The sequence below is a fragment of the Balaenoptera musculus genome, chromosome 2, assembly GCF_009873245.2.
Source record: "Balaenoptera musculus isolate JJ_BM4_2016_0621 chromosome 2, mBalMus1.pri.v3, whole genome shotgun sequence".
Taxonomy (NCBI): Eukaryota; Metazoa; Chordata; class Mammalia; order Artiodactyla; family Balaenopteridae; genus Balaenoptera; species Balaenoptera musculus.
In genome coordinates, this window is record NC_045786.1 from 17,599,385 (window position 1) to 17,626,678 (window position 27,294).

At 39.9% G+C, this 27,294-nt stretch overlaps 1 protein-coding gene across 13 annotated transcripts in view; it reads right to left on the reverse strand.

Annotated features, from left to right (window-relative positions):
- The window catches only part of PARD3 (par-3 family cell polarity regulator), a 629,285-nt gene that overhangs the window by 11,300 nt on the left and 590,691 nt on the right, over positions 1 to 27,294 (reverse strand). For all 13 annotated transcript variants that reach the window (XM_036842192.1, XM_036842191.1, XM_036842188.1 and 10 more), the window contains one exon: positions 8,671 to 8,791. In XM_036842192.1, coding sequence (XP_036698087.1) covers positions 8,671 to 8,791 — 121 coding nt within the window. The remainder of the gene's footprint in view (positions 1 to 8,670; positions 8,792 to 27,294) is intronic.

A 27,294-nucleotide genomic window follows, 5' to 3' on the forward strand; every position in this document is an offset into this window, starting at 1 on the left:
GTTTCTCCCAGAGGCCTGAAAATTTGATTCTGACGGAGGAAAAAAAAAAAAGTTGAAGGGCTTTTGCTTCCGCTACTGTGTGTTTTCTGATACTATTTATCAGTGGCACATCTGGTTGGATCTGGATGAACCCCAGCGATGAAATTATCATGGGATCTGAAGACTTAGAATGAGGGAATGAGTTTGGAATCAGCAAACTGAGATATTTCATTCTGTTTGCTCACTCTGATGAAATACAAACCTCAGTCTCACTATTAATATTTTACTCTCTTTCTCTTTTCAGAGCATGCAAAAGAGTAGGTTATTAGAAAGAATCACCGGGACTTCCCTGGTGGCACAGTGGTTAAGAATCCGCCTGCCAATGCAGGGGACACGGGTTCGATCCCTGGTCGGGGAAGAGCCCACATGTCGTGGAGCAACAAAGCCCGTGCGCCACAACTACCGAGCCTGCACACCTCAACGAAGAGTAGCCCCCGCTCGCTGCAACTAGAGAATGCCAGAAAGCCCATGTGCAGCAACGAAGACCCCACGCAGCCAAAAAAAAAAAAAGGAAAGAAAGAATCACCCTTATTTTTAGGATGAAAGTTGACTGGGCCACAGATTTCAAGGAAGATTGTGTGCATGACGGGTCCAGAGCAACAACGAGAGAAGGTCGTCCTGGCAAGTCTTCTACTTGGCCTGAATCAAAAATAACCTGATTCATGATTTCAATGAAGATCTCATAAAAATGTAAATTGTGGGAACACTCTTACCACCTACAGCCCCGACTTTAAGATACTGTGGTTTTGTGGTTTTCGTCCCTACGGCAGAAATAGAATAATGTATCTAGAGTCCAAAATCACAAAAATAAAGATAGAGGGGCTTCCCTGGTGGCGCAGTGGTTGAGAGTCTGCCTGCCAGTGCAGGGGACACGGGTTCGAGCCCTGGTCTGGGAAGATCCCACATGCCGCGGAGCGGCTGGGCCCGTGAGCCACAATTGCTGAGCCTGCGCGTCTGGAGCCTGTGCTCCGCAACAAGAGAGGCCGAGATAATGAGAGGCCCGCGCACCGCAATGAAGAGTGGCCCCCACTTGCCACAACTAGAGAAAGCCCTCGCACAGAAATGAAGACCTAACACAGCCATAAATAAATTAATTAATTAATTTTAAAAAAAATAAAGATAGAAATGAAGAAAGAGATCAGGTTTAACCCCAGAGAGAAGGGCATGTTTTCAGATTAAACAGCATCAGCAACTACAACAACAAAGCAACATCTATACAGGGAAACACGCAGGGAACACATAATTGTAATGATTCCAGAGGTTCACCAGACAGCAAGGCAACAGCTCAGCTTTAAGAGTGCAAATTATAAATAACCCTGGCCTTGTGTGTCATGAAATTGGTGACAAGCAGCGACCTTTTAAGTAAAAAAATAGCCCAGGTTGCCAAGGCCATAATAATGACAGAGGTTGTAAGACAGAAGTATATACATGATTATCTCTTACACAATACGCTGGAGAACCACGATACGTGACTGTCTTCATGGCTTATGTTTAAAACCACAAGTGAAAATGATGCAGGTTGCTTTTGTAAATGAGCTGCAAAGTACTGGTCTTTATTGTGATTATGAAGAGATACGATTTATATTATATAAAAAATTATATAAAGCTTCAAAAGCTGCACAATTTTGGTATCACTAACGTAGAACAAAATATTGAAAATATCTTCTGTACAGTGTTTCACTAAATTAAGTCCTTCCGCATTTCTCTCCATTAAGTAAAAATCATCCTTATTTTTCCAAAATAAAAATAGACAATACAAAAAATAAAAATACAAGACCCAAACTGTTAATAGACTAAAGAAAGAACAAAAATAAATGTGTACTGTACAAAGTTTCAGTACTAATTTGAACTAGGTGGTATCATAAGACTTTTAGAGCTTCGTATAAAAGTGTGTGTGTCTCTTGGGCTTCCCTGGTGGTGCAGTGGTTGAGAATCTGCCTGCCAATGCAGGGGACACGGGTTCGAGCCCTGGTCTGGGAAGATCCCACATGCCGCGGAGCAACTGGGCCCGTGAGCCACGATTGCTGAGCCTGCGCGTCTGGAGCCTGTGCTCCGCAACAAGAGAGGCCGTGACGGTGAGAGGCCTGCGCACCGCGATGAAGAGTGGCCCCCACTTGCCACAACTAGAGAAAGCCCTCGCACAGAAACGAAGACCCAACACAGCCAAAAATAAATAAATAAATAAATATTAAAATGTTTAAATGTAAGTAATAAAAAAAAAAAAAAGTGTGTGTGTCTCTTATGAAATAAAATTCATTAGTTTTATTAATATTTAATACTGTTTAAATAATCTAATTTTTCTTCATACAGATAAGAAAAAGAGTATGTATGCATACGTGTGTGTGCACTGGTATATATTCACACATACACATATATGTAATAGTCTTATGAATGAGAATTTAGGGTGGGTTTTCTACTTAAATTATGAATAATAAAAAATTACAAATTTTCACATATGTCCAGGGCATGTAGAGAAAACAAAAATAAAATACAACAAGTTGCTGTGCTTTGGATGAAAACCTATGATGAAGATGATGATGATGATGACACAAAGAACAATGATATCCCTTGAGATTTAAAGTCCTTATTTTAGCAACTCAAATGCACTGCAATCCTAGTATGAATTCCCCATTCTGATAACAAATAGTCACTTACTCGTGTTAAGAGTGTAAGTTGTTTACTCTGTTTAAAAGTGGCCATTGCTAATATTGGTAATGATTTTCTATAGAGGACTTACTGCCAACCTCTAATCCAAATAAAGTTAACTTTTGTCTCTAGATCCTGTCCTCTCTGCCCTCCCCTCTACCCATCACATACTGTACTTACACAGCTATCGATCGAACTCTGTGGGTTCTGAATGTTGAAAAGCTTAATTGCTATTAATGATGTGAGTAATGGTAGAAAAATTGCCACGCATACCAATTTCCCTCATCAAGATTTTATAAATATGTGTTTTGGTCTTAACACACTATTTGTCTTCCTCTCATCTTTCCCAGCCAGGGTTTGGATCTATTTTCCCATCTTAATCAGCAAGGAGGTTGAAAATAAAGGAGCAGTCCTCCAGTGTCCCTCACTGATGGGTGGCAGGCAGCCTTATGCACTTCACCACCCGAGGGTTCTGTGGGTAGAACAGCCCGCGGGTCATGGAGGCTTTGGCTGGGAGGGTGGGTCATGGGACTCCAAGAAAAGGGTCTATTCTGCAGCAGCACAGAGACACCCTTGCCATAACTAAAGGGCACCCCTTTGCTGCAAGAATGGTTTCCTCCAGGTGGATTTTCAAGAGAGGTGATTGCCAGCCAATTTGAACTGGAGTAACACAACACACAGCAAGGCTATCAACTGAGAAGGTATTTCTTGAGTCCAGGCGTGGAGGCCCATTAGGAGGAAATGACAGCAGACACCTCTGAAGTCTTCAAAAAAGGAAGACAAAAAGAGAAGCATCATCTCCTCAAATCCCCCAGGTCCAGGGAAGGCAGTCTAGGGGTGCAGGATGGCTGTGTAGTGTGACTGGCCCTCTTACTAAAGCAGGCAAGAACCTAACTGGGAAAGGGGAGTTGTTAAAAGTCCAAGGCAGGAAAATGGAGAAAGGGACAGATTTTTTTTATTTGTTTAAGGACAGACAGCTAGGAAGAAAGCTTGGGGGAGAACAGGATATTCATATCGCGGAGGATCAATTTTCTGTCTGAAGGACTAAACTACTTTCAGTCACTACCCACCCAGGATGGAAAGGATTTAGCAATACAGCTATTAAAAGCTCCATTATCCCATCCATCAACAGTCTCAGCCAGCAAGTCTGCTTGTGGGCAACACTCAGGTATCTGTAAAGTTTTAACAGCATACTGTACTTAGGTCTGCAGCCTGCAATTTAATTCTTTTAAAAGCAACACTAAGTTCTGTCCATATCTGAGCTCTGTGATAATAACCCTAACCTCAGCTATTGTTCCATTATCTTAAGAAAGATTCACAGCAACTTGCTGCTTTATTTATGCTGCACCTGGCACTGCTTTGCAGGAAAAAGTTGCTTTTTCTTCTTCTTCTTCTTTTACTCAGCTTGGGAGAGAATTCACTTCAGTTATGGAGCTAAGGAAATGTCCTGGGCCTCTGCTCATCGAAGGACCTTTTGTACCACAAATCAGCTCCCTCAGGCCCAAACGTTATTTTGAACAAAAGCCCAGGGACAGGTGTGTACTGTTCTGCTAGAGTAGAGAGAACATTCTGAAAATGGATGAGTTGAAAAGGGCCACTTGGAAGAATTTTCTGCAGCATCTCTCTCTGTATGTAAAGTCATTGGCTTGGATATTTTTCTAAATGATACATCTGACTGCACTTCATGTGTGGGCATTTCTGACAAGCGGGACAATTTCAATTAATATAGTCTAAGCTGTACACACAGCTTGAAGATGGGCTTGTGGTTCCTTAACACTAAAATGATTACAAATAATTCCAGTGGGTGAGATCATGGCCTCATCCTTTCCAAACACAGTGAGCTTTCAAGGTCAGAATACATACAGGAAAAGAATCAAGATTCCAAGATATTCAAAGCTCATTTTGTAAAACAGATAATAAAAACTATAGGCTACGTTACATTTTGAACAACTGAGCAGCTCTTAATAAGGCAACAGTGAGAATTTGTATGAAAATTAAGACACTGAGTAGAATTACAGTCACTTTACACTCATTTACATGATCTGCAGAATGGAGAGTACACAGCAAGATCCCAATTGTTTGATAAACAAATAAATAATTAAATAAATGGAGAAGGTCAACTTCTGACGCACAATTTAGGAAATTATTCCATTCCCAAGGTAATCAGCCTGTCATCCAAATAATTCCCCGCTCAGTCATTACAGGAAATGATTATATAAGCCAAGTTGCCCATCTGAAGTTGCTACGGCATTTTGATACACAATAATTTGGCCTATGACCTTCAGTAGTTGAGTTTCCTAATGTACAAGACATTCTCAAACATTTTTTTCCCAACATGATTGCTCATATTAAGCAGATAACATAGAAACATGTGCCAAAATATTCATGCCCCGCATTAAAAAAAACTTATAAAGAAACCTAATGGACCAAACGGTTGCCACATCTCCTAGCGCAAAACTTCTAGAGCTAAGAAGGAGGAAATGCTCATTTAGCCTCCAACAAACCTGGAGATCTTGCCTGTGGATAACTAACCAGAAATAATTCCAATTAATTTTAGTTCCCAAAGATAGATTCCTCTGTTTCTCAAAGTTATATATTTAAAATATCTTCCAACTTCAAAGAGGTGTTCTTTCAAGCTTTTTTGTGCCCACCCACAATCAAGTTGGGTGTGGTTCCTCTGTGTTCAACAGTCCCTGCATCCCCCTCTCAAGACTGTAAAAGCATGCCTTTCCTTTGTATCAGCTCCACTGTAGGATCCTAAGGGCATTCTTTCTTTGTTTTCCAGAACCAAACACAATAACAGAACATAATCAACACTCAAGAAATTTGGTGAGTTAAATGATTAATTACGGACTAAAACATGCTGGTTGGATAATCCACATTCCCTGGTAAAGTAAAATGGCACGACGCTGCCCTTCCTGGGCTGGACGAGGAGTGAACAGCCCTTGGAAGGCCTGGGCTGCTAGAGTTACGGGGTGTGAGAACCATTTCCATATGCAGCGGCTGTTTATGCCTTCAGGTTGCCACTGGCTTCATTCTTCCTTTCAGCACCTTTCTGCAAATACACACAGTTAAGGATGTTTACCCCGCAACACAAAAGAAGCCTGCTTTAGGAAACCTAGCAGGACTAGGTAGAGTGATTAAGCCAAACAACAGAAGTAGATGAACATAATTCCATCCTGTTGCTACATGGGAATGACTCAGTTTACTTGATCATCTAGAAAAATAAACTAAATATTATTAATAGTGATATTGTTGCAGAGGACAATTAGATTTTCATACGTATTAAATCTGTTGCACATGTTTTATAACCTCCCAAAGTCAGCTACGATTGATTTCCTGAGTTTTTCCTCCGGGATGCCGTTCTCATATTGCCTTTTCTAAGGTCCCATCTTCCTCACTTGAACCAAGGTGAGGTCCTTCAAACTGGGACGGCTTCTCCAATTTTTCCTTCTTCTTCTTTCATTTGCAAAATGAACCTTCCACAAACTGCAACTTGATCACCAAAGCCCAGATCAGAACCTTTTCTGGCTTTGTGTGGAGTGTACTGAGGGTGCTGGATTTTCGGACCAAAAAGGACCTCAGCGATGATCTAAACTCTGGAGCAATGCTTCCCAGAGCTGACCATCCTTCGAGATGATGTAGAGGGCTTATTAAAATACAGATTCCTGGGCCCCACTCACAGAAGTTCAGATCCAGTAAGTCTGAGGCAGGGCCCAGGAACCTGCACGTGTGACAAGCTCCCAGGAGAAGCTGAAGGTGCTGGTCCGTGGACTACACTTGGAGAAGCTCTGACCCACGGCACCAGCCTCTGTATTCAACCCAAGGAGCTCTACTGACATCTGCTTTACTCTACACCCCCAGATTCCTCTTAAATGTTCATTCTAACAAAAGGTTTAGTAACTGACAATCAGCTACTCTAACCCCCTTGGTTTACAAATAAGAAAACTGAGGCCTGGAGAAAAAATTTAAAATTATTTTTTATAACCTGGCTAGTGGGCCGGCATTCTGTCTTGATATCATTTTTGTTCAGACTTTCAATCTAGCATTGAAGGTTCCTAGAACCTTCCCACCTTCATCTCTCCTTCCCTACAATCTAACCACACTCGGGTCTATGTCAGCCTTTTCTCACACCATTCTTCGTCTGCCCATACTCTCCCAAATATCGAGTGTAATCATATTCCCAACACGTTGAACTGAACTCAATACACTTTTTGGGCCCTAATCACTCCTCCACTTCAGGAACTCACATGCATGGATGGGACACCTTTGATCCCAACATCATCCAGATTTTCCTGGACTCCAAAAATACACTCTTTTGACCGCAGCCTCCTAAGCTTTATAACCCTGGACTGCTGGCACCCCCAGCTCCACTCCCAGCAGCCTCCCAGGCTATCAGAGCAGTACTGACCACCGCTTCATCCCTGTGGTGAATACCATTCATCCCTGAGCTGTACTGACCACCCTGCCCACACGGGGCAGTGCTTCACCAGTATCCTCACCAGGCTTGCCTTCCTTGACTTTCTGCCATGTCTGTCTTGCCAATCCTCATCACAGAATTCATCTAAAAAATTATTTTTCTAAACAACAAGGTCCTACTGTATAGCTCAGGGAACTCTATTCAATATCCTGTGATAAACCATAATGGAATAGAATATGAAAAAGAATATATATGTATAACTGAATCACTTTGCTGTACAGCAGAAATAAACACAACATTGTAAATCAACTATTCTTCAATAAGATAAATTTTTTAAAAAAAAATTATTTTCCGGGACTTCCTTTGGTGGCGCAGTGGTTAAGAATCCGCCTGCCAATGCAGCGGACACAGGTTGGAGCCCTTGTCCGGGAAGATCCCACATGCCCAGAGCAACTAAGCCCGTGCGCCACAACTACTGAGCCTGCGCTCTATAGCCCGCGAGCCACTACTACTGAGCCTGCGTGCTACAACTACTGAAGCCTGTGCGCCTAGAGCCCGTGTTCCGCAACAAGAGAAGCCACCGCAATGAGAAGCCTGCGCACCGCAACGAAGAGGAGCCCCCGCTCGCCGCAACTAGAGACAAAGCCCACGTGCAGCAACGATGACCCAATGCAGCCAAAAATAAATGTTAGTTAATTAATTTTTTAAAAATTATTTTTCTATTCCCAGTTCTCAAAGCATTATTGGCTATGGTCACACTATCATGTTGACTGGACTTACTAATACCCTCAGTTAGATTTTCCTGCCTCAGGCAGCTTATTTACTCATCTCTAGTTTACTCTCTCTCTCAGGTTTCCAATGAAAGCCTTCACAATTCCCATCATCTTGAACCCCCAAATCTGCTCCAATGCCTCCCATTCCCAGAAGTGACATCATCTCTAAGGCAAAACACAAGATCAGAGCCCAAGTCTGGGGCTAGATTGGGAGGATTAATTAGCCCGCCACACTGTGGAATCTGGACTTATTATCTTGGGGGCATTGAGAAGCCATTCAGAGCGCTGCTGTAGAAGGGTCCCTCTGGCGGCGATGGGAGGGAGGACTGGAGATGGGCTAGAGGCAGAGACCTGGAAGGGGCTCAACAAATGCACACAGGAGACGAGGGAGAATCAAGAATCTCTAAATACTGTACTTTGCGTAGAGTAGATACACCATAGACGTGTTGAACTGATTTATTCAGGCTCTGACTCTCAGAAAAATGTATATAGAAAAATACTTCACTAAACTTTAAAAAATGCATAGTTGAGAGTCAGAATACTCCTCTCTGTCTTGTCATCAGGCAAATGAAACCTACTCTGCAGCGGACAGATGGTGCAACAAGATATAAAATGAAATTAGCAGTGATGAAACCCAGATGGAAATGAGGAAAAGGTCAATATACTAAAGGTCAAAGGAATTTGGCTCCATCTTGTCTTGTTTCATAAAGGTCTGAGGTCACAGCTCAGTGGCTTTTACTGCAGGGAAGTTGCAGGACTTCCTACAACTGTGCCAAGGCACCAAACACTCACCCAGGGTTGTTCAAAGCTATAGGTACGTCGCCGATCTTCCACATCTTCATCCTGCTTTGCTTGCTGAAATTCTTGCCGGAGACGCTGTATCCGATCATGGTTGCTAGGAGTTGATCTGTTGCTAAAAGACAAAACAGGCAACAGTGAACACCCTTCAGAAATACAATCTGTGGATGGCAGTTGCTAGGAAAAAATGGCAGCTTGCTGTGAAATGGTGCTGTTTGAGAGGAAGTGAAATTTTAAGACAATATCTAGGCATTTGAAATATGTTTTCATTTTGTTCTCATGATTAAGACTTACTGAGGTGATCTTAGACAGATATTCAAGAGGGCAAGTGGTATTTTTAGACATTCCTTTTTTACGCAGCTCTTTAAAAGCCTCATTTCCTCTCGGTGATCTGGCAAGGTGTTGGCAGCAAAAATTTTTTGGAAAGGACATTGCATGAAAAGTCGGAAATACCAGGGTCCAGTCCTAGCTCCTCCAGCTTCTTAAAGTAAGACACTTAATGTCTCTGGGCTGCGGCTTCTTTATATATAGGAAGTGCACATAAGAATCCTTTTTGCTCTAAATATCATAGTTGTAACAATCAAGTGACACAACACCATACGATATAGACTCACAAACGTGCAGTATTACTTTCATAATGCCATTATATGAAGTTCTTATTTATGAGTTTTCAGACGTCTATACACAAAATCCAACACTCACAGTATACATGAAAAGCATTTTAAAAACAACCTCAGGTGGTAGTTTGATTGAACCAATGAGTTCATAATAATTTTACCTTCTTTTTTTTATAGCTTTGAATTCTGTTTTATCTTCACAGAAAGCTTATAAGATAGGTGCAGAAGGTAGTATTTCACACACACACACACACACACACACACACACACAAAGGTAGAAACTGCCATTCAGAGAAGATAAGTAACTTGTTTAAAGTCTCCAGTCTTTCTCTAGCCGGTGGGGAATGTGAGACTAGAATCCAGAATTTTCTGGCCACTAACCCAGCCTCATCTCACTATACCCTGTTGTTTCATTTAGTAAAACACACAGCAGACACCAAAGCCCATCCCCTATTAAATTACATACATATTTAAAACAGTATTTTGCAAGAGTAATAGATATAACCAAAATCAATCTTAAATCTCACAGCACTTTTGGTGGATTCCATTCCCTAAGCACAAAATTACATCCAATCCGGACAGCTATTCAAGCACATTAGGTATATAGTTTTCCAACAAAACTTCAGACTTCTTGAGGACAAGAACCAAGTCTTATATTTATCACATATACCCCTCCAAGCTGCTGGCAGAATGGGAAGCTGTCAGCCAATAGGAGGATGGGTCCCTTCATTGAAGACATGTTGCCCTGGTGACTCAGAGTGGATCTGAGTTCTTTTGGCTGCACAGCCCCCTGGGTAATGTCATTTGTGAGAGGTGGCCTGGAAAGAGAAAGTCTGTCAGAGGAGAGCCTATAAAATTCTCAAACTAACATGTCTTTGTATAATTTCACATAGTTTCAAGAATTCCAAAGGTTTGAAAATCTCAAATTGAAAATGATCACATCCAGGACCATAACATGAACATCTTCTAAGAAGAGGGGATTGTCTTTCATCACTTCATCTCCTCGGTGGGTTTCTATCACCCTTATGTTTCTATCAATTTCATGAGAGCTTCCGGAATATCCTGTCGATACATTCAATTTGATGATTGTCCCAGTCAATGAAAACTTGTGTTCCCTTTGTTCCTCTTCTGATCGATCTTTAGATCTTTGGAACCGATCAGCCAGAGAACATGGAAAGTTAACCTGTAACATGTGCTAGTTGACAACATGAAGCTTCCGTCTACATACGGGTACCACTTCAAACTTCCCCTCCACACTCCTGAGCCTAGCAGGGTGTTATTCCTACTGGCTTTTAAATCATATATACAGCATCTTATCTTGTCCCAGCAGATACATTTTCCAGATGGAACGCCCAATCCACAGAACTCCTCACTCTCCATGTGAAACTGTGATGGTGTAGGTACGTGGATAGATTCATAAGACAAAGGCTAGGAAAGTGAAAATTCATTCACCTCACTGCCCTCTTTCCAGCTGTGACTCTTTTGTCCCCTGCATACTTCACAGCTTTTAATAGGGGGATTGTAGGAGGCTTGCCTGGCGAAATATTTTACAAGTCTTAGTAGAAATATTTCCCTATTATTTTCATGTAGCACAGACAGTTTTAACCACATAATTATTAGGTCCATGAAGTCCAAACCGTTGGTGAAAACGGACCTCTTCTTACTATTTGTGATTACCTGAATGCGCAGTCTCCCAAAAAAGTGATTCAGTTATACGTATACTTGTATCTATTCTTTTTCAAATTCTTTTCCCATTTAGGTTATTACAGAATATTGAGCAGAGTTCCCTGTGCTATACAGTAGGTCCTTGTTGATCATCTATTTTAAATATAGCAGTGTGTACATGTCAATCCAAAATTCCCAATCTATTCCCCCCCCCCCACCTTTCCCCCTTGGTAACTGTAAATTCGTTCTCTAAGTCTGTAAGTCTGTTTCTGTTTTGTAAATAAGTTTTTGCATCATTAAAAAAATTTTTTTTAGATTCCGCATATAAGCAATATCATATGATATTTGTCTTTCTCTGTCTTACTTCACTTAGTATGGTAATCTCCAGGTCCATCCATGTTACTGTGAATGGCATTATTTCATTCTTTTTAATGGCTGAGTAATATACCATTGTATATGTGTACCACATCTTCTTTATCCATTCATCTGTCGATGGATATTTAGGCTGCTTCCATGTCTTGCCTATTGTAAACAGCGCTGCAGTGAACATTGGGGTGCATGTATCCTTTTGAACCATGTTTTTCTCTAGATATATGTCCAGGAGTGGGATTGCTGGGTCATATGGTAGCTCTATTTTTAGTTTTTTAAGGAACCTCCATACTGTTCTCCATAGTGGCTGTACCAATTTACATTCTCAGTCTCACAACAAGGGAAGTGGACCCAGGTCCTTAATTTTAAGTTCTGGTGACCTTCATGCTTCTCATAGGACAAGACAAGTTCTGGAAGTCACTTCTGACCTTATTTCCAAATCTGAGCAGCTGGCGAGACCACTGTTTCACTCTCTTTTCCTTGCTTCCTTTCTTCTTATGCTCTAGAGGAAGCAGACTGACCTGCCTAAGACTAGCAAAGCACCCGAGGGTTGAAGGCTGCAGTGGTTTTCTGGTGGATGGGGATTTCCAAAGACTGGAAGCCCATCAAGAATCCCTGGGGAATAACAGCTGGCAGTCTGCAGGTGAAACCCTGGCTTCTAGAGATGGAACCACTGCATCTGCTTAGTTCTGCCTCCCAGGCCAGGCTCTAAGGGCCAATAGCTCACATCTGGATTTCTAAAGCTCCTGGTTACCTCTTCTGCCAAGAAGGCCAAAGGAAATTTGAAATATCCATTAGCATTCGTGACGAATGCCTGCAGACCCCAATCAACTTATATTTGGGTTCATTGCCAACTTAAAGTTGCTCATTATTTTTTTTTTTTTGCTGAGGAATATGATAAAGATATCACCTAAGTTGATCAGATGCGTGAATGAGACAATAAAACTCTTAATGAGGAGTCAGTAAATCATAATTTACCAATAGTGTACAGAAAGGAGGGATGAGGATGGGAATGACAGAGAGGCTTTTTGGGTAAAAAAAATCTACACGGTTTATGTCCAACATTAGCATTTAGCCTTTCTTACACATTGGTGTTTATACACGTGCACACACTCATGTGTGTGTGTGTGTGTGTGTGTGTGTGTGTGTATTTTAAACTAAATGAAGAGGGTTTTGGTTCTGTAATGATCTGGGATTTTTTCTGACAGGGTCAAGAAAGCGTACATTGGATCATACACTATGGAGATCCTTAACACACATGTACAACCTAACCCTGACTTAGACGGAACCTAACTCTTTCCCATGCAATTACCGTGGGAATGTACTCTCTCCTATCAGAGGTAGATCACACAGAGTACTAAGTTTTAAAACCTTCAGATTGGACTCCTGCGATGTGCTTCACAAGCAAAAGTAGCTGAAAACACCAATCCATGCTAACGGCAGCCACAATCCTATTTGTAGATAAGCATCTGAGCCTGCCCTGCATCTGTGCTGCACAGGTGCACTGAATGAGGAAAGAAACTTCATAATCGCGGCTCTCACCACTAGACACGTCTTGTGTATGAATCTCATCATCCAGAGGGCTTTTTCAAAAATGCCGATTGAGACTCATCTTGAGATATTCTGAGTCAGCCTGGCTAGTGCAGGGCCCAGGAATCTGCATGCATTTGAAAGCACTGCAAGTGCTCTATGGGCAACACTTTGAAAACAAGGCCTGCAGGCTTCATAGTTGGGACAAATTCCAATGCCTGCAGGGCAATTAACTAAAGAGTGAAGGAGACCCTTCGTGCGCTGGAAGCATGAAGTATGTTCTGTGACAACTGGGAGAAATATGGTCTAGAAAGGGAGGCCCTTACTTGGTTCCAGTAGATTATTGCCCTGAAAGGATATGGGTCTGATGTTGTCTTCTAACTTTTTTTCTTTGAGAGAAGTCAGAATTATAGTCCTCACCCTACCTTCTAATTTTAAACGTTGGCTTATTTTAATTTGTCAATCCTAGGTGAGACAAAAAAATGTCTGTTGCCTGCTAGCTTGTAAGCTCTACTTTATATTCTACAGATGCTGCCTATTTTATAATGTTGCTTTTCTAGGTTATTTACTTTCACTGCACCGAGATAAGTCTAGTGGACCCCTAGTAACAGGCCCAAGAAGCAAATATTAAAAAAAAAAGACCACTGGGCATTGTCCTTGCAGCCTTGCCTCTGCTCCGGATCTGTCTAACACTGGGCACGCTGGCCTGCAGGCTTGAGTTCTGACCTATCTTTTCAGACCAGCTTATGCTGAGAGAGAGGTGTTTGTGACGTGACTGATGAATTCTTTATGGACTAAAAATACTTTCACATTTGCATGTTTAATTATGCAAGGGAAATCCAGAAAACTGGAATAGAGGGCATAGCCTTAAGACCCAGAATTCAGTGGAAGGGAGAATAACCACTCATTGCTCTGAACAAGGAGGTACCATCTTGGTACACACTCTCCTTCCTATAGAAGGAAGGAGGAAGGGAAAGCCAAGAGAGGAGGAAGACAGAGGGAGGGGATGGATTCATGGGCTCAGAAGGGGGAGATGATTCTAGACTCTAGTATAAGAGAAGAGACGCTCCCAAGGAAGAGAGGAGATAAATTTGCTCGAATCTTTCTTTCTGTAATGCCCTTTCTTTTTCTTTCCATCTTTCCAATTCTACCAGGAAGTCAAAGAAATCAAATGCCACCTCCTTGAAGCCTTTCCTAACTACTGCAGCCCATGTTCATCTTTTCCTTTCAATTCCTCAATAATCCTTGTCCTCTGACCCAAATACTGTTTTACAGTGTTTGGTACTTAGATGGGTGTGTGTTTCTCTTCCTTAAGTTTAGGCCTTCATTACAATCATGTAATATATATATATAGATATATATATATATATCTATATATAGATATATATATAGATATATATATATATTTTGTACATCACATCCCTGTGGCAGGTAAATTGTTAGCAAATATTTATGATGGACAGACTTTCAGGTGTCCCATGATCCCTGCCTCTGGGATTCCAACCTTTGTGCAACCCAAACACATGAGTGTGGGCAGGGCCACACAATGTCAAGTGTGACTTGCTTCTATCCAGTGAAATGAGGCAAAGGTCAAGAAATGTGTATGACTATATGTATGTGGTTAAATAAGAACACAGGGTCCATCTTACAAGTCCATCTTTCCCCTTTCTGGCTTTGAAGAAGGAAGCTGTCACGAATCCTACAGCTTCAAAGAACAGAATAATGCCAACAACTCCCGGAGCAGGGAAGTGGGGCTTCCCTAGCACAGCCTCCAAGTGAGAACCCAGCCTGGCTGATACCTTGATGGCACCGGGATGAGACCTTGAGCCGGGGGAATCCGCTAAGCTGTGGCCAGACCCCAGACCCACGGAAACTTATACAATAAACATGTGTTCTTTGAAGCTAAGTCTGTGTTAACTTGCTCTGCAGCAAAAACTGATACCCACTGATGATGGCCTTGGCTGTGTGACTTGATTTGGCCGGTAAGATGTTAGTGGATATGATGCAAACAGGGGTTTGCAATGGGATTGTACGGCAGGTCTCCCTCTGATGACAACAAAAGATAACACCTAAACTCCCTAAACCTTGCTCTCTTTAGCATATACACACACACCACCACTATCACCACCATGTCACCTTAAACAATGTGAGGGCGTTGTACACACTTATTAAATGAAATCAAGTGGCCTGGAAGGGCTCACAGAACTATGCCTTGTCCACAGTTGCAACCGAATAAATATTGCCTGTTGCAAAGCCTGTTGGTTAGAAGAGCAGAGTAAAAGAGAGGAATCCTACTTGATGAATGAGTTTTACCACTATCATTTATATGATTCATCGCTCCAAAGTTCTGGTCTCCTGGAAAAATTACACAAAGGAAATACTATTGCACAAGATGTCACTGAAAGATGGTAGCTGCCAGACCTTAACACGTGAAACCAATGGAGTGCACTTTCCACTAGACACCAGTGTACAGCCAAGAACACCCCATGGAAATCTACCCAATGGCTTAGGGTAACTCCTTTTGTCAACCTCCCCATCACTTCACCAAAACACCCCACTCTGGTTCTGTGATCTCTGCAAATCAGCCCTCAAAAGGCCAAAGCAACAATGTTTTCCCAGAGTGTGGGGAGAACAGACCCACCAACCAGGTCGTTTGGTAAAACCAAACTCAAGGACATATCCTAGTTTCTCTTTCCGGCAGAAATTGGTGACCTGCTAGGATCCGGGTCGACACACAACCCACAAGGATATATTCCTGGTTAAAACGGGTTTTAGTTACTTTGCCAAGGATTCAGTTTGTAACACATCTCCTTCAAATCCCCAATTTGCAAAAGAATAGGTGCACAGTAAAGATTCTGGTTAACCGTATCATCTCATACCTTCGGCCTCTTCATTTTTGCTCTATACTTCTCAGCCCTAGCAATTTACTTTTTGGTCTACGTACAAAATTCTATTCCAAATGCTAGTGAATTTCATACCTGTACTTGGCATCCAATTACTGGGGATGCAAAAGGACATTCTTCTTTTTCCCAATTAAAAAAAAATGCAAAAGCCGATTTCCAAATTATATCTGAGACCATGGAAATAAAGCAGCTCCACACTCGAAGCTTTTTCCTGTTGATATATTTCTATCACCTCCCCCCAGGTATTCCATGGGCACACCAGTTGGGAAAAGTGCCAGCCTCTCTGCTTAAGGAACTTTTTCTCCTCCACCTGCCGGCACTTCAAAGACCTATCCTCTCCGGGTCCTGGGATGCCACAGTCAGGATGCTGAAACCTCATTATGTTTGCATCCCAGCACACTTAGAAAGGAGATAGTAAGTTAAAGCTTCCAAGACTCCATTCATTTATACTCAGATTCTGTTCTGCTGACCTCTGACTTCTCCAAGCCTTGACGATGTCTTTAGCTAACAACTCAAACTTCGTGCAAGGTTTCTGGGTTTTAGTCGACTTATTTAAGGGAAATGTTATCTTTTTATTGATTTCCTTGGTATTTACAGAGACGCAAAGACTAAAGATCCAGCACAGTATGGGAACAACCTATCCTGCAAGACTACTCGTATTTTTGGAAACATTTTCATTGGAGAAAAACTAGAGCGTATTTCCCTCCCTTGCTTGATTAATTCTTCTTACATCCTAGCAACGGAAAAGCTTTTAGTGCCTTTATTAGTACCAACGGCAAGTCCAAAATTCAACTATTTCCTGGATGTCACTTAAAACAGACGACCGAACTGGAGCAGGCAAAAAAGTGACACTGGAGAAAACATATGTAGGGCAGACCTGTCACATAGCTTTGGAAAACAGGCAGCCAGCAATGACCACAAGCGTCTCAGATCATTAAGCAATGTCTTACTGTGATGTTACGCGTCGATGTACGGAGTTGTAATCCTTTCAAAACAGACAGATTGTCAGCATGATAAAGTGGATATAAACAAGTTCTTGAACAGGGATGACTAAAGTGTTGTTGGTGGTGGGGGGGTGACGTTACTGAACTAAGAAGGGATGTTAGCTCAGGGACCAGGAACCAACGCCATTCAGAGGCTGCAGGTAAACAACGCTCTTCTCACTTAGATATTTTTTCTCTACTGATTAGCAATTCCATAAAATATTCCTGATCTTGTAATCGCCAGACAAGTAGTTATAATCTACAGATGTCAGAACCGAGTTCTTAATTGCTGTAAATTAGTGAGCAAACCCAGGTTTCTCATTAAACCCATTACACCCCGTATGGTAAAATGGAGCACGTGTCGTATGTTCTCTTTCCTGGCACTCAAATCAGGAGCATTCTTTGTGAAATCCTAGGGACAGACAGAGTAGCAGAGAGAGAGTGTTAGGGTGTGTTTGTGGCGGGTTCCTGTCCCCCAAAGTGTGCTTCTCCTAGGGGAAAAAGAAAAGCCTCTAAATGGCAATGAATGTGTTGCCTAAATTCTAACAATGGGCTACATTGTGCCTCATCTTTGCTTCCTTAAAACTTTTGCTTCTCTTAGAGGAACCTGGAAGCACTTCTTCCCATGGCCCATGGTTTGCCTCCTGTCACCTGTGCAGGTGAAGAGGCATAAATTGCTAAATTAAAAGGGAAGGAACAGGCTAAAATGCCATGACAAAGCCAACTCTGAACTTCAGCTTAGGTACGCATTAGTGGGACCAGGCTAAGAAGACTGGCTTTCTGCTGTGGCTCTACCTCTCAGACGGGAAGATTTATGAGGAATGGGGGAAAGGGTGGGAGGGTTAAACCAAGAAATGTATCAATTACCAAACTACAAATAAAAATAGCTCCTCTGCACAAGCTTCATTAAGTTTTATCAGCAAGTATCTTGGGGTTTTACACTCAAACCACAGGTCATAAATTCTCAGTAAATCCTCCATATGTTCACCAAACACCTGAATTCAATTTCTCTTCTGGTTGTGAAGGAGGAATGTGGTGCTCAAATTAATTATGCATGCAAAGTTAGTTTCTAACAAGGGCAGCTCTTTTGTGATGCTGAAAGGTATTTACAACATCTGAAATTTGGGGATAGATCTTTCTTCAATCTTAGCATTTTTATATTGGTATAAATTCTCTCTTCCAAGTTTGTACAGTGAAAAAATAAAGTTGGTGAATACCTTGTTTTAATGTTCACATTTTTCTATAGATAATCCCAGATATTTGTGAGATGTAACGAATGGTCTTAATATTTACTATAAGGATTTTAGACAAATATTTCCATGGGTAGGTACAAATCACCTTGAATTACAGGGAAAGTCTAAAGTGAGGCTAAATGGCTATACTTATATATGTTTACGTGTACATGTGAAATTAGCTACTTAGTAAATATCATGTCATTTTCAGTTTATTTTCAGTTATACTCATCATCTGTACTATGAAAAGAATTATGAGAAACTTATGCAAATCCCAGAGGCACTCACTTTCCTCAGCTGATAAAATTCATTTTCAGATTCTGACACCCATGATTTGTGGTCCATTTCACACCAATTTCAGTGTTATAAATCATAACAAATTAAAAATGTACAGCTATGTTCTCTGGGTTGAAAAGGTGGTCACCAAAGTTGTTAATACCGCACTTGCTTCTGATGTGATGAGTCACAGGGAGGGTCATCTCTCTCCATCAGAAAGACTTGGGACCGGGTCTCACGCCAAGTCCCTCTGTGGTCATTCGGTAACAGGGCTATCATTTTATAAGCAGCAAAATCTCAGGAATGTACCCCTCGCCCCATTTTATTACTATCATCATTCTTCCTTATTAGCCTGTCACTGGGCTCAGGCAGGAGTGAGAAAAATTTAGCTTTACTTTTTCGAGGGGAATTCCTCCAGCTACAAAGAACGCACACATGCACAGACATACATAATTTCAGGACTCAACAATAAATACACGAAAAAAGATATTCCATTGTGAGCCTGAGGGGGCCCCTCCTAACTAGTAAATTTCACAGAAATAATACAAGTTGGTTTCTACCAGAAAGGACTGATCAGTCTTCAGGCCACACTTCCAGGGAGGCATATGGTAAAACTCAGCACAAAAGTAATATTATGTAGCAAGCTTTCAAAAACTATCAATATAAAACTATCAAAGAGATCGTATTCTAATAAACCTTTCTAAACAGACAGTCTTTGAATACTGTGAGGGTGAATGGTAGAATCTAAAACCCCAGGGATGGTGGAGAAATCCAGATTGAACTTCCACAAGCCCCTGTGAGAAATGGGGGCTGAGCCGTGGACAGAAGCAGAATTCTGCAGGCATGAGTCTTCCTAGCAGACAACTCTGTGTGGCTTTAAACGAATAAATGATGGGAGAGAAAATGTATTCCAGGTATACCTATGAATTTAAATGCACTCTTGAAAATAAAATGTTACTGCCTATAAGAAACCACATATGTCATTTTTCTTTGCACAATGCAAGAAGCAGTTATAATTTGGGGTTAATACCCAAAGTGCACTTACTTTCCATAAATCGTGTGATTTTTCTTGAACTGTCTATTAAGCGGCAAGGACATGTAAGGTTATTCTAATGGGTTAGAGAGTTGAGGAAAGGTTATGGATTATACTATTCATTCAATAAAACCACTGGGGATACAAAGGTTAGTCAGTTGTGACCTACAGTTAAAGTCTGTGCTTTAAACTAAAATATACATTTGAGTGTCTGAATAAAGAGCAAATGGATTTTAATATTATAGGTGAAAACCCTGAAGAACTAAAAGAAGAGTGAAAATCAGGAATATATTATGGAAATTTGAAATAAAAAAACAGTGGAAATTAAATTACCAAACCTGATGGTTTTTGATGACAAAATAAAACGATTATCATGTTCTTTTTCACATTACAGAGGTTTTATCATACAAGTATAGAAACTAATTATAGAACCATTATTTTAATTCTTTAATCATGAAATTACATAGAATTTAAGGCTAACATTTTCTTTGTTTTTGCATTCTCCGTCTTTAATGACAGCATAATTGCAAAATATTACACAAAACTAAGCTATGGTTTTTTTTAGGATAAAAATTCCAACACAGTGCAGTGCTTAATACTCATGTCATAATTCTAAATAATGGTTACATTCTATATGGCTTTTCTGAAATGACTTAAAGTGGAAAATAATGTAACAGGAGATATAGTACCTGTAGGTTTCATGAGTGGCTAACTCTGAAATATTTTTGATGCCTAGAATAAAAGCAGAAACATAAATTTATTCATTTTCTAAAAATACAGAACATTGGATGGGCCCAAATAAAGAGTCTGCATCTATTATTTTTAAACATTTTAAAGATCATTAGAATATTTTTCTTAACTGGTAATTAATGTTTTTACTTCTATTTATGCTCTAAATTAATTTCATAATTATTAGTTAATAATTTTCTAGGCTTTTCTTCTATTCACAATTTGACCACGACCTACTTTACAAATTATTTATCTGGAAATAAATGAGACAGAAATGTCAATCAACTTAACTTCTCATTTAGGTTTAACTGAATTATTATGAGAAAGCACAAAAAGTGTGACCATATTGGTTTGGAATTAATGGTAGACATCATTCTTTTGTAAATCACATTTTTTCACACTAATACTCTCCTATGTATAGTTTATATGTTAAGATGCTAAAGAAAAAGCTTAAAATAATCTCCTTTTTCATCACATCTTGTCCCTTTGACTACCCAATGCTCCCCCCCCCAAAAAAACCCCCACTTTTTAAGGCTTTTAGCTGGTTTCTATGGTATTTCTTTTTAACTCAACCTGAGACAGTCAGAACGGATCGATCATAATTCCCAGTTTGTGATATACTCTTGATTTCTGCACGACTCACTTTCTTTCACTTAGTGATTTTTAATACTGGACTCAATATTATTTAAATTTATCAATATTATCAGTATGACTCATTACACAAAACAAAAGCTAGGGATTTAACAATAATCCATATCTAGCCAAATACCTCTGGTATTTAACTACATACTTCAGAATGATACATTTTTACTGCTATCTTCTGATTCATTAATTTTAAACATCTGTTTTTTTCTACTTCTTTACTTTTGCATCTGTATGAGATGGACGTTCACTAAACTTACTGCGATCATCATCTCATGATGTATGTGAGTCCAATCATTATGCTGTACACCTTACACGTATACGGTGCTGTGTGGCAATTATATCTCAACAGAACTGGAAGAAAATAAAATAAAGCAAAGTAAAGTAAATAAAGCAAAGTAAAATAAAATAAAATAGAAAACACTGCTGACTTCCTCTGAAGGTTGGTGAAGCATTAGCTCTCTTACACACTGCAACCCCAATTCCCACTCCCAGTTCCTCCCAATAGAGTTCTAGCACAACTTTTCAATGATTTTTTTTTTAGTTTACATTATTCATATATTGTTCACTGCTAATTCAAGTGGCACATCACGGTTACATTTCCTTACTTCTATGACATTCATGGTTTTTCTTTTGCTTCATTTTCTTAGACCCTGTCCCTATAGCCTTTTTAAAAAAGACTTTATTTTTTAGAGTAGTTTTCAGTTCACAGCAAAATTGAGAGGCAGGTACAGAGCTATCCCATGTACACCCTGCCCCCATGCAGACATGGCCTTCCCCGCTATCCACATCCTCCACCAAAGTGGGGCATTTGTTACAGCTCATGGATCTACACTAACACATGATTATCACCCTAAGTCCACAGTTTACAGTAGCGTTCACTCTTGGTGTTGCATATTCTATGGGTTTGGACAAATATATCAAGACATGGATCCATCATTACAGTATCATATAGAGTGGTTTCATTGCCCTAAAAATCCTCTATGCTCTGCCTATCCATCCCTTCCCACCACCCCTCCCCTGGCAACCCCTGATCTTTTTATGTCTCCACAGTTTTGCCTTTTCCAGAATGTCATAAAGTTGGAATAATACAGTATGTAGCGTTTTCAGACTGTCTTCTTTTACTTAGTAGTACACCTTTAGGTTTCCTCTATGTCTTTTCATAGCTTGAAAGCTCCTTTCTTTTTAGCCCTGAATAATATTCCATTGTCTGGATATATCACAGTTTATTTATCCATTCACCTACTGAAGGACATCTTGGTGGCTTCCAAGTTTTGGCAAGTATGAATAAAGCTGCTACAAACATTTGTGGGCAGGTTTTTGTGTGGACATAAGTTTTTGATTCTATGGGGTAAATACCAAGGAGCACGATTGCCGGATTGTATGGTAAGAGTATGTTTAGTTTTGTAAGAAACTGCTAAACAGTCTTCCAAAGTACTGGTACCATTTTGTATCCCACCAACAATGAATGAGTTCCTGTTGCTCCACATCTTCATCAGCACATACTATGGGTTTGAACAAATATATAAAGACACGGATCCATCATTACAGTATCATATAGAGTGGTTTCACTGCATCGTTGGTGTTTTGGATTTTAGCCATTCTAGTAGGTACGCAGCGGTATCTCACAAGGTGCATTTTTCCCTGATGACATACGGTATGGAACACCTTATCAGATGCTTATCAGCCATCTCTGTGTCTTTTTTGGTGAGATGCCTGTGAAGGTCTTTGGGTCTTTTTAAATTAATTAATTTATTTATTTTTAAAGATTTATTTATTTTTGGCTGCGTTGGGTCTTCGTTGCTGCGTGCAGGCTTTCTCCAGTTGCGGCGAGTGGAGCCTACTCTTCATTGCGGTGCATGGGCTTTTCATTGCAGTGGATTCTCTTGTTGCGGAGCACAGGCTCTAGGCACGTGGGCTTTAGTAGTTGTGACAAGTGGACTCAGTAGTTGTGGCTCGCGGGCTCTAGAGCACAGGCTCAGTAGTTGTGGCACATGGGCTTAGTTGCTCTGCAGCACGTGGGATCTTCCCAGACCAGGGCTCGAACCTGTGTCCCCTGCATTGGCAGGCGGATTCTTAACCACTGCGCCACCAAGGAAGCCCTGGCTCCTTTTTAAAATCAGATTGTTGGTTTTCGTATTGTTTTAAACGTTTTTTTAAACATTCTTTGTGTATTTTTTTTATCAGATATGTGGGGTTTTTTTGCAAATATTTTCTCCCTCTCTAGAGCTTTTTAATACAAATTTCCACAAGATCAAACTTACCACAGCTTATCAACTCGTTATTTTCTTGGAGTTCTCCAGCCCCCATGCTTGTCCCACATGCCCCAATCTGCACTGGCTCCCTAGTTCCCAGCACCTCTCTTCATCACCAGCCTGGGATTTGTTAGAGCATGCATTCTATAGCTGCCTAAAAGGGGATGTGTTGGAAACAAAAAATGTTGTATCTTTGCATGCTTAAAATATATTTATTCTACCATCACCACTCATGGGCAGTTTGGTGAGGGATGGAGCTGCAGGTTAGAAAACATTACCCTGCAGTATTTGAAGGTAGGGTCCCACTGTCTTCTTGCTCCCAATGCTGCTGTTGAGTCAGCTAACATTCTGACTCCCAACTCTTTATTATATACTTTTTTAAAGGCTCATCTCTTTATTTCCAGTATTCTGAAACTTCCCACTGCTCCCTTTTTAAAATCGATTTTTCTGAGCACTAGGTGATTCTTTGATCTAGAATCTTAAATTCTCCAGTTGTGGGAAAATTTCTTATGTTATTTCTCTAACACTCTCTCCATCATCATCTCTCTTTCTAGAAAGCATATACGTTAAATGCCTGACCTCCCAAGGTGAACTTTGATTTTTTTTCTCTTTCTTTCCTGCTATGTTTGTCTTATGTCTCTTCTTTTATTATTTTTGGGGAAATTTCTTCTATCTTACCTACCAAGCTTTCTATTGTGTTTCTTCATACTGCTATCATATTTATTATTTTCCAAGAGTTCGTTCATATTTTCTTAATAATCCTTTCCAATAGCTTCCTGGTCATGTTTTGATGGTTGCAGTATCTTCTCTTATTTCATGGTGGGTATTACTTACAGTTTTTAAACATTTTCTCTTCTCTTCCCTGTAATTTTTGTTTCTTCCAAGTTCTTCTCTTAAGTTTACTGTTATTGTTTTCATCTGTCTTCCATAATTAAGGCGTTCCTCAGATGTTTGATAAGCTTGCCTGTCCTTTCTATTTAAGAACGAGGCATTGGGACTTCCCTGGCGGTCCAGTGGTTAAGATTCCGTGCCTCCACTGCAGGGGGCATGGGTTGGATCTCTGGTCAGGGAACTAAGATCCTGCATGCCACACAACCAAAAAAAAAAAGAAAAAGAGGCATTAAAAAGCAGATTAGTCATTGTGTGCATGCATGGGTGGGGCTTATGAAACGGCAGCTATTACTCCAGAAAGGCTGGGCAGGGAGCCACTTTTACCGTTGGGGATTCCCACATGTCAGTGTATGAGGGTTCCTACTGGGGCCGTTCAGTTTCTTCAGAGAAGAACCCGCCAATCTTAGGTCTGAGGGGCATCAGCTTGTGTCTTGACATCCTGGGGTTATTCTGTCATCATATATGGTAATAAAAAGATATACCTATTTTCATAAAAAATAGAGATAGTATTTCTGTTTCTTATTCTTTTTGCTGTTTTGGAGTGATTTTCGAGAAGAAAAGAAGAAAACATATCTTTATTCTCCATCAAATTTTGGACTTTCTAGTTTGTATTATTCTTAATTCTCCATTATTTTCAAGTAGATCAAATATCTTTTCAAGAATATTTGGTATTTCAAGGTATATGGATAGTTACATTGGTTTTTTTTTAGTATATGAAAGGCACGGATATGACTCTTCTAAAATTATAATATAGTTGTTGTTTTTCATAACAGGATAATATCTACCACTCCTCAATATACTTTAGGATTATTTCTATATTACTTTTTAGGATCATATATATATATATATATATATATATATATACACATACATACATACATACACACACACATATATATACACACATGTATATACACATATAACTTTTTAAGAGTATATGATTTTATTCTATATGTTTATATTTTTATGTGTTAAATATATATATACTTATATATACATATATATAAACTTGGAGACTAAATTTTTAAAGCATTGCATTTGTAATCTACAAAGCTCCAAATATAAGTAAATCCTATTTTAATGATTTACCCAAGTCCTCCAAACTTTCTCCCCCAAAGCATGTTCTGACATTAATACTCAAAACAGTTTTCCTTCTTTGACATGTGATGAAATTCACAGCTTGGCTTTATGTTTATTACACAAGTTTACTCCCACTGGTCAATGTGGTGGTTATGATTTATAATTTTTAATTCTCTGCTTCAATATTTTCTGGCCTCCACTCTTAATTCTCCTGCCAAATAGTGACCAGCTCCCATTTGGATCTCTTAAAATCATTCCACTGGTGCTCATGATAAAGAATGTGTCCTGACTTTTCCCACAGTACAGTCCTGCCTCAGCTACAGAGCATGCTTTGAGAATACAGTTCCAGACTCCAGAGACCCCACCACACACAAAGCTGATGTCATTTTTCAGGAGATAGCATAGTTTTGTGGCTACTACATGTGAATTAATACAAGCAAATTAAACCTAGTATAAGATCCCGGACAATCATAGTCTTAGAAGAACCAATTGATACTCTGAAGAACTAAGTTTATCAAAAGCCCTTTTGTTTGTTTCAATCCTCGTGTTTGAAAATCCTTCTAGAAAGCACTAAATTCTCTTCCATCTTGGAAAGAAGGAATGATGAATATCATTTAACTTTTAAAAGTTTCAAGATTCTCATGACCTTTAGTTCTTTTCTTTTTTTTAATAAATTTATTTATTTTATTTATTTATTTTTGGCTGTGTTGGGTCTTTGTTGCTGTGCACAGGCTTTCTCTAGTTGAGGCGAGCAGGGGCTACTCTTCGTTGCAGTGCGCAGACTTCTCATTGCAGTGGCTTCTCTTGTTGTGGAGCATGGGCTCTAGGCACACAGGCTTCAGTAGTTGTGACATGTGGGTTCAGTAGTTGTGGCTCTAGGGCTCTAGAACGCAGGTTCAGCAGTAGTGGCGCACGGGCTTAGTTGCTCCGCAGCATATGGGATCTTCCCGGACAAGGGCTCAAACCCGTGTCCCCTGCATTAGCAGGCAGATTCTTAACCACTGTGCCACCAGGGAAGTCCTGACCTTTAGTTCTTATTACTGACTACTCTGAGTAGGAAACAAAAGGAAGAAATTGAGTTGAATGTTACTCTACTGACTATAGGTATTATCCCAAAGCCCTTTCACTTTTTTTTGACAATTTCTTTTTACAAACTCCCAATAGTAGCACTTCTGTAGGCATCTACCTCTTTCTCCTAAAAAGTGCAATTTGCAAACACATTGGCTAATTGTGGGTTTGCTTGGTTGGCTTCTAGTTAATCAAGACTTTATTGTATCATTTTGCTTAAATATTTAAAAAATTTTAAATTATACTGTAGCTGAATAAAATGAGAAAAAATATAATTTCTTTTCTGGGCACAGTATTCATAGAAGAGGTTCTTTTCTCTAGTTTGACTTTTTCTCAGTTTCAGGGATTTTCAAATTTCAAAAAAAAAAAATAGGTAATATTGAATTCCAGACACAAATCATTTAAAATGTGGATAAAAACCTTTTGACCTTTATAAGGTGATTCATATGGTGAAATTTTCACTTCTCTGTGTCTAAAATATTGTTCAAAGACTTTAATCTGACACTTTACTGATTTAAATAACTTTCTTTTGGGACAAGATCCTTATTTAGCAGGATTACAGATTTTTAAAAGATTTGTTTTTCTGCAATAAACAAAGAATTTTTGATCTTTCAATTAATATTGAAGAGCTGGAAAACAGATAGAGTAACTACCCAGCCAAGGTGATATTGAACCATGAGTGGAAGGGGCAAAGGTCATGGGAATTCGGATGTACATTTCAAAACCAGCCTTGATGCCTGAAGGCTCCCCAAGGTAGGGGTAGTGCCAGCTATACCTGAGGACAGAGAAGAAAGAAATGGAGCAAAGCATCTGCTAAAACCCAGTATGATCCCTTACAAGCAGATTGTAACACCACCTTTCCCATATTTTTACGTTCAACTGATGTCCAAGTACTAGTGTGCAGGGAAGCTAAGCCAAGACCAAATAGAACTAATTATGTGTGTGGTAGCAACAGAAGCCCAGAACATAGACACAGACTTTGACACAGATTTAGATGTAAACATCAGCAATTTTCTAACACAGGCATTTATACTAAAGAACCAGTTTGGGATATTTTCTTGAGTTGCAAAAGAAGGATTTAGAAAACATATACTGAACTATTACCCATGTTTGTCACAAGCCAATTATCCAACATAAAGCTACATTGAGACTCAGAAGTCACAGATCTCAATGATATCATTCTGTTTTGTCTTTTCTCATATTGTAATGTCTCTATAGACTGGCACTGATATTGTTTGATTTTGATATCATAATAGTGTCTCCACGGATTTTGGCTGACATTTTGTTTTGACATTATGCTACAACAGACCTCCACTGACATTTCATTTTGTCACTGCAACATTGT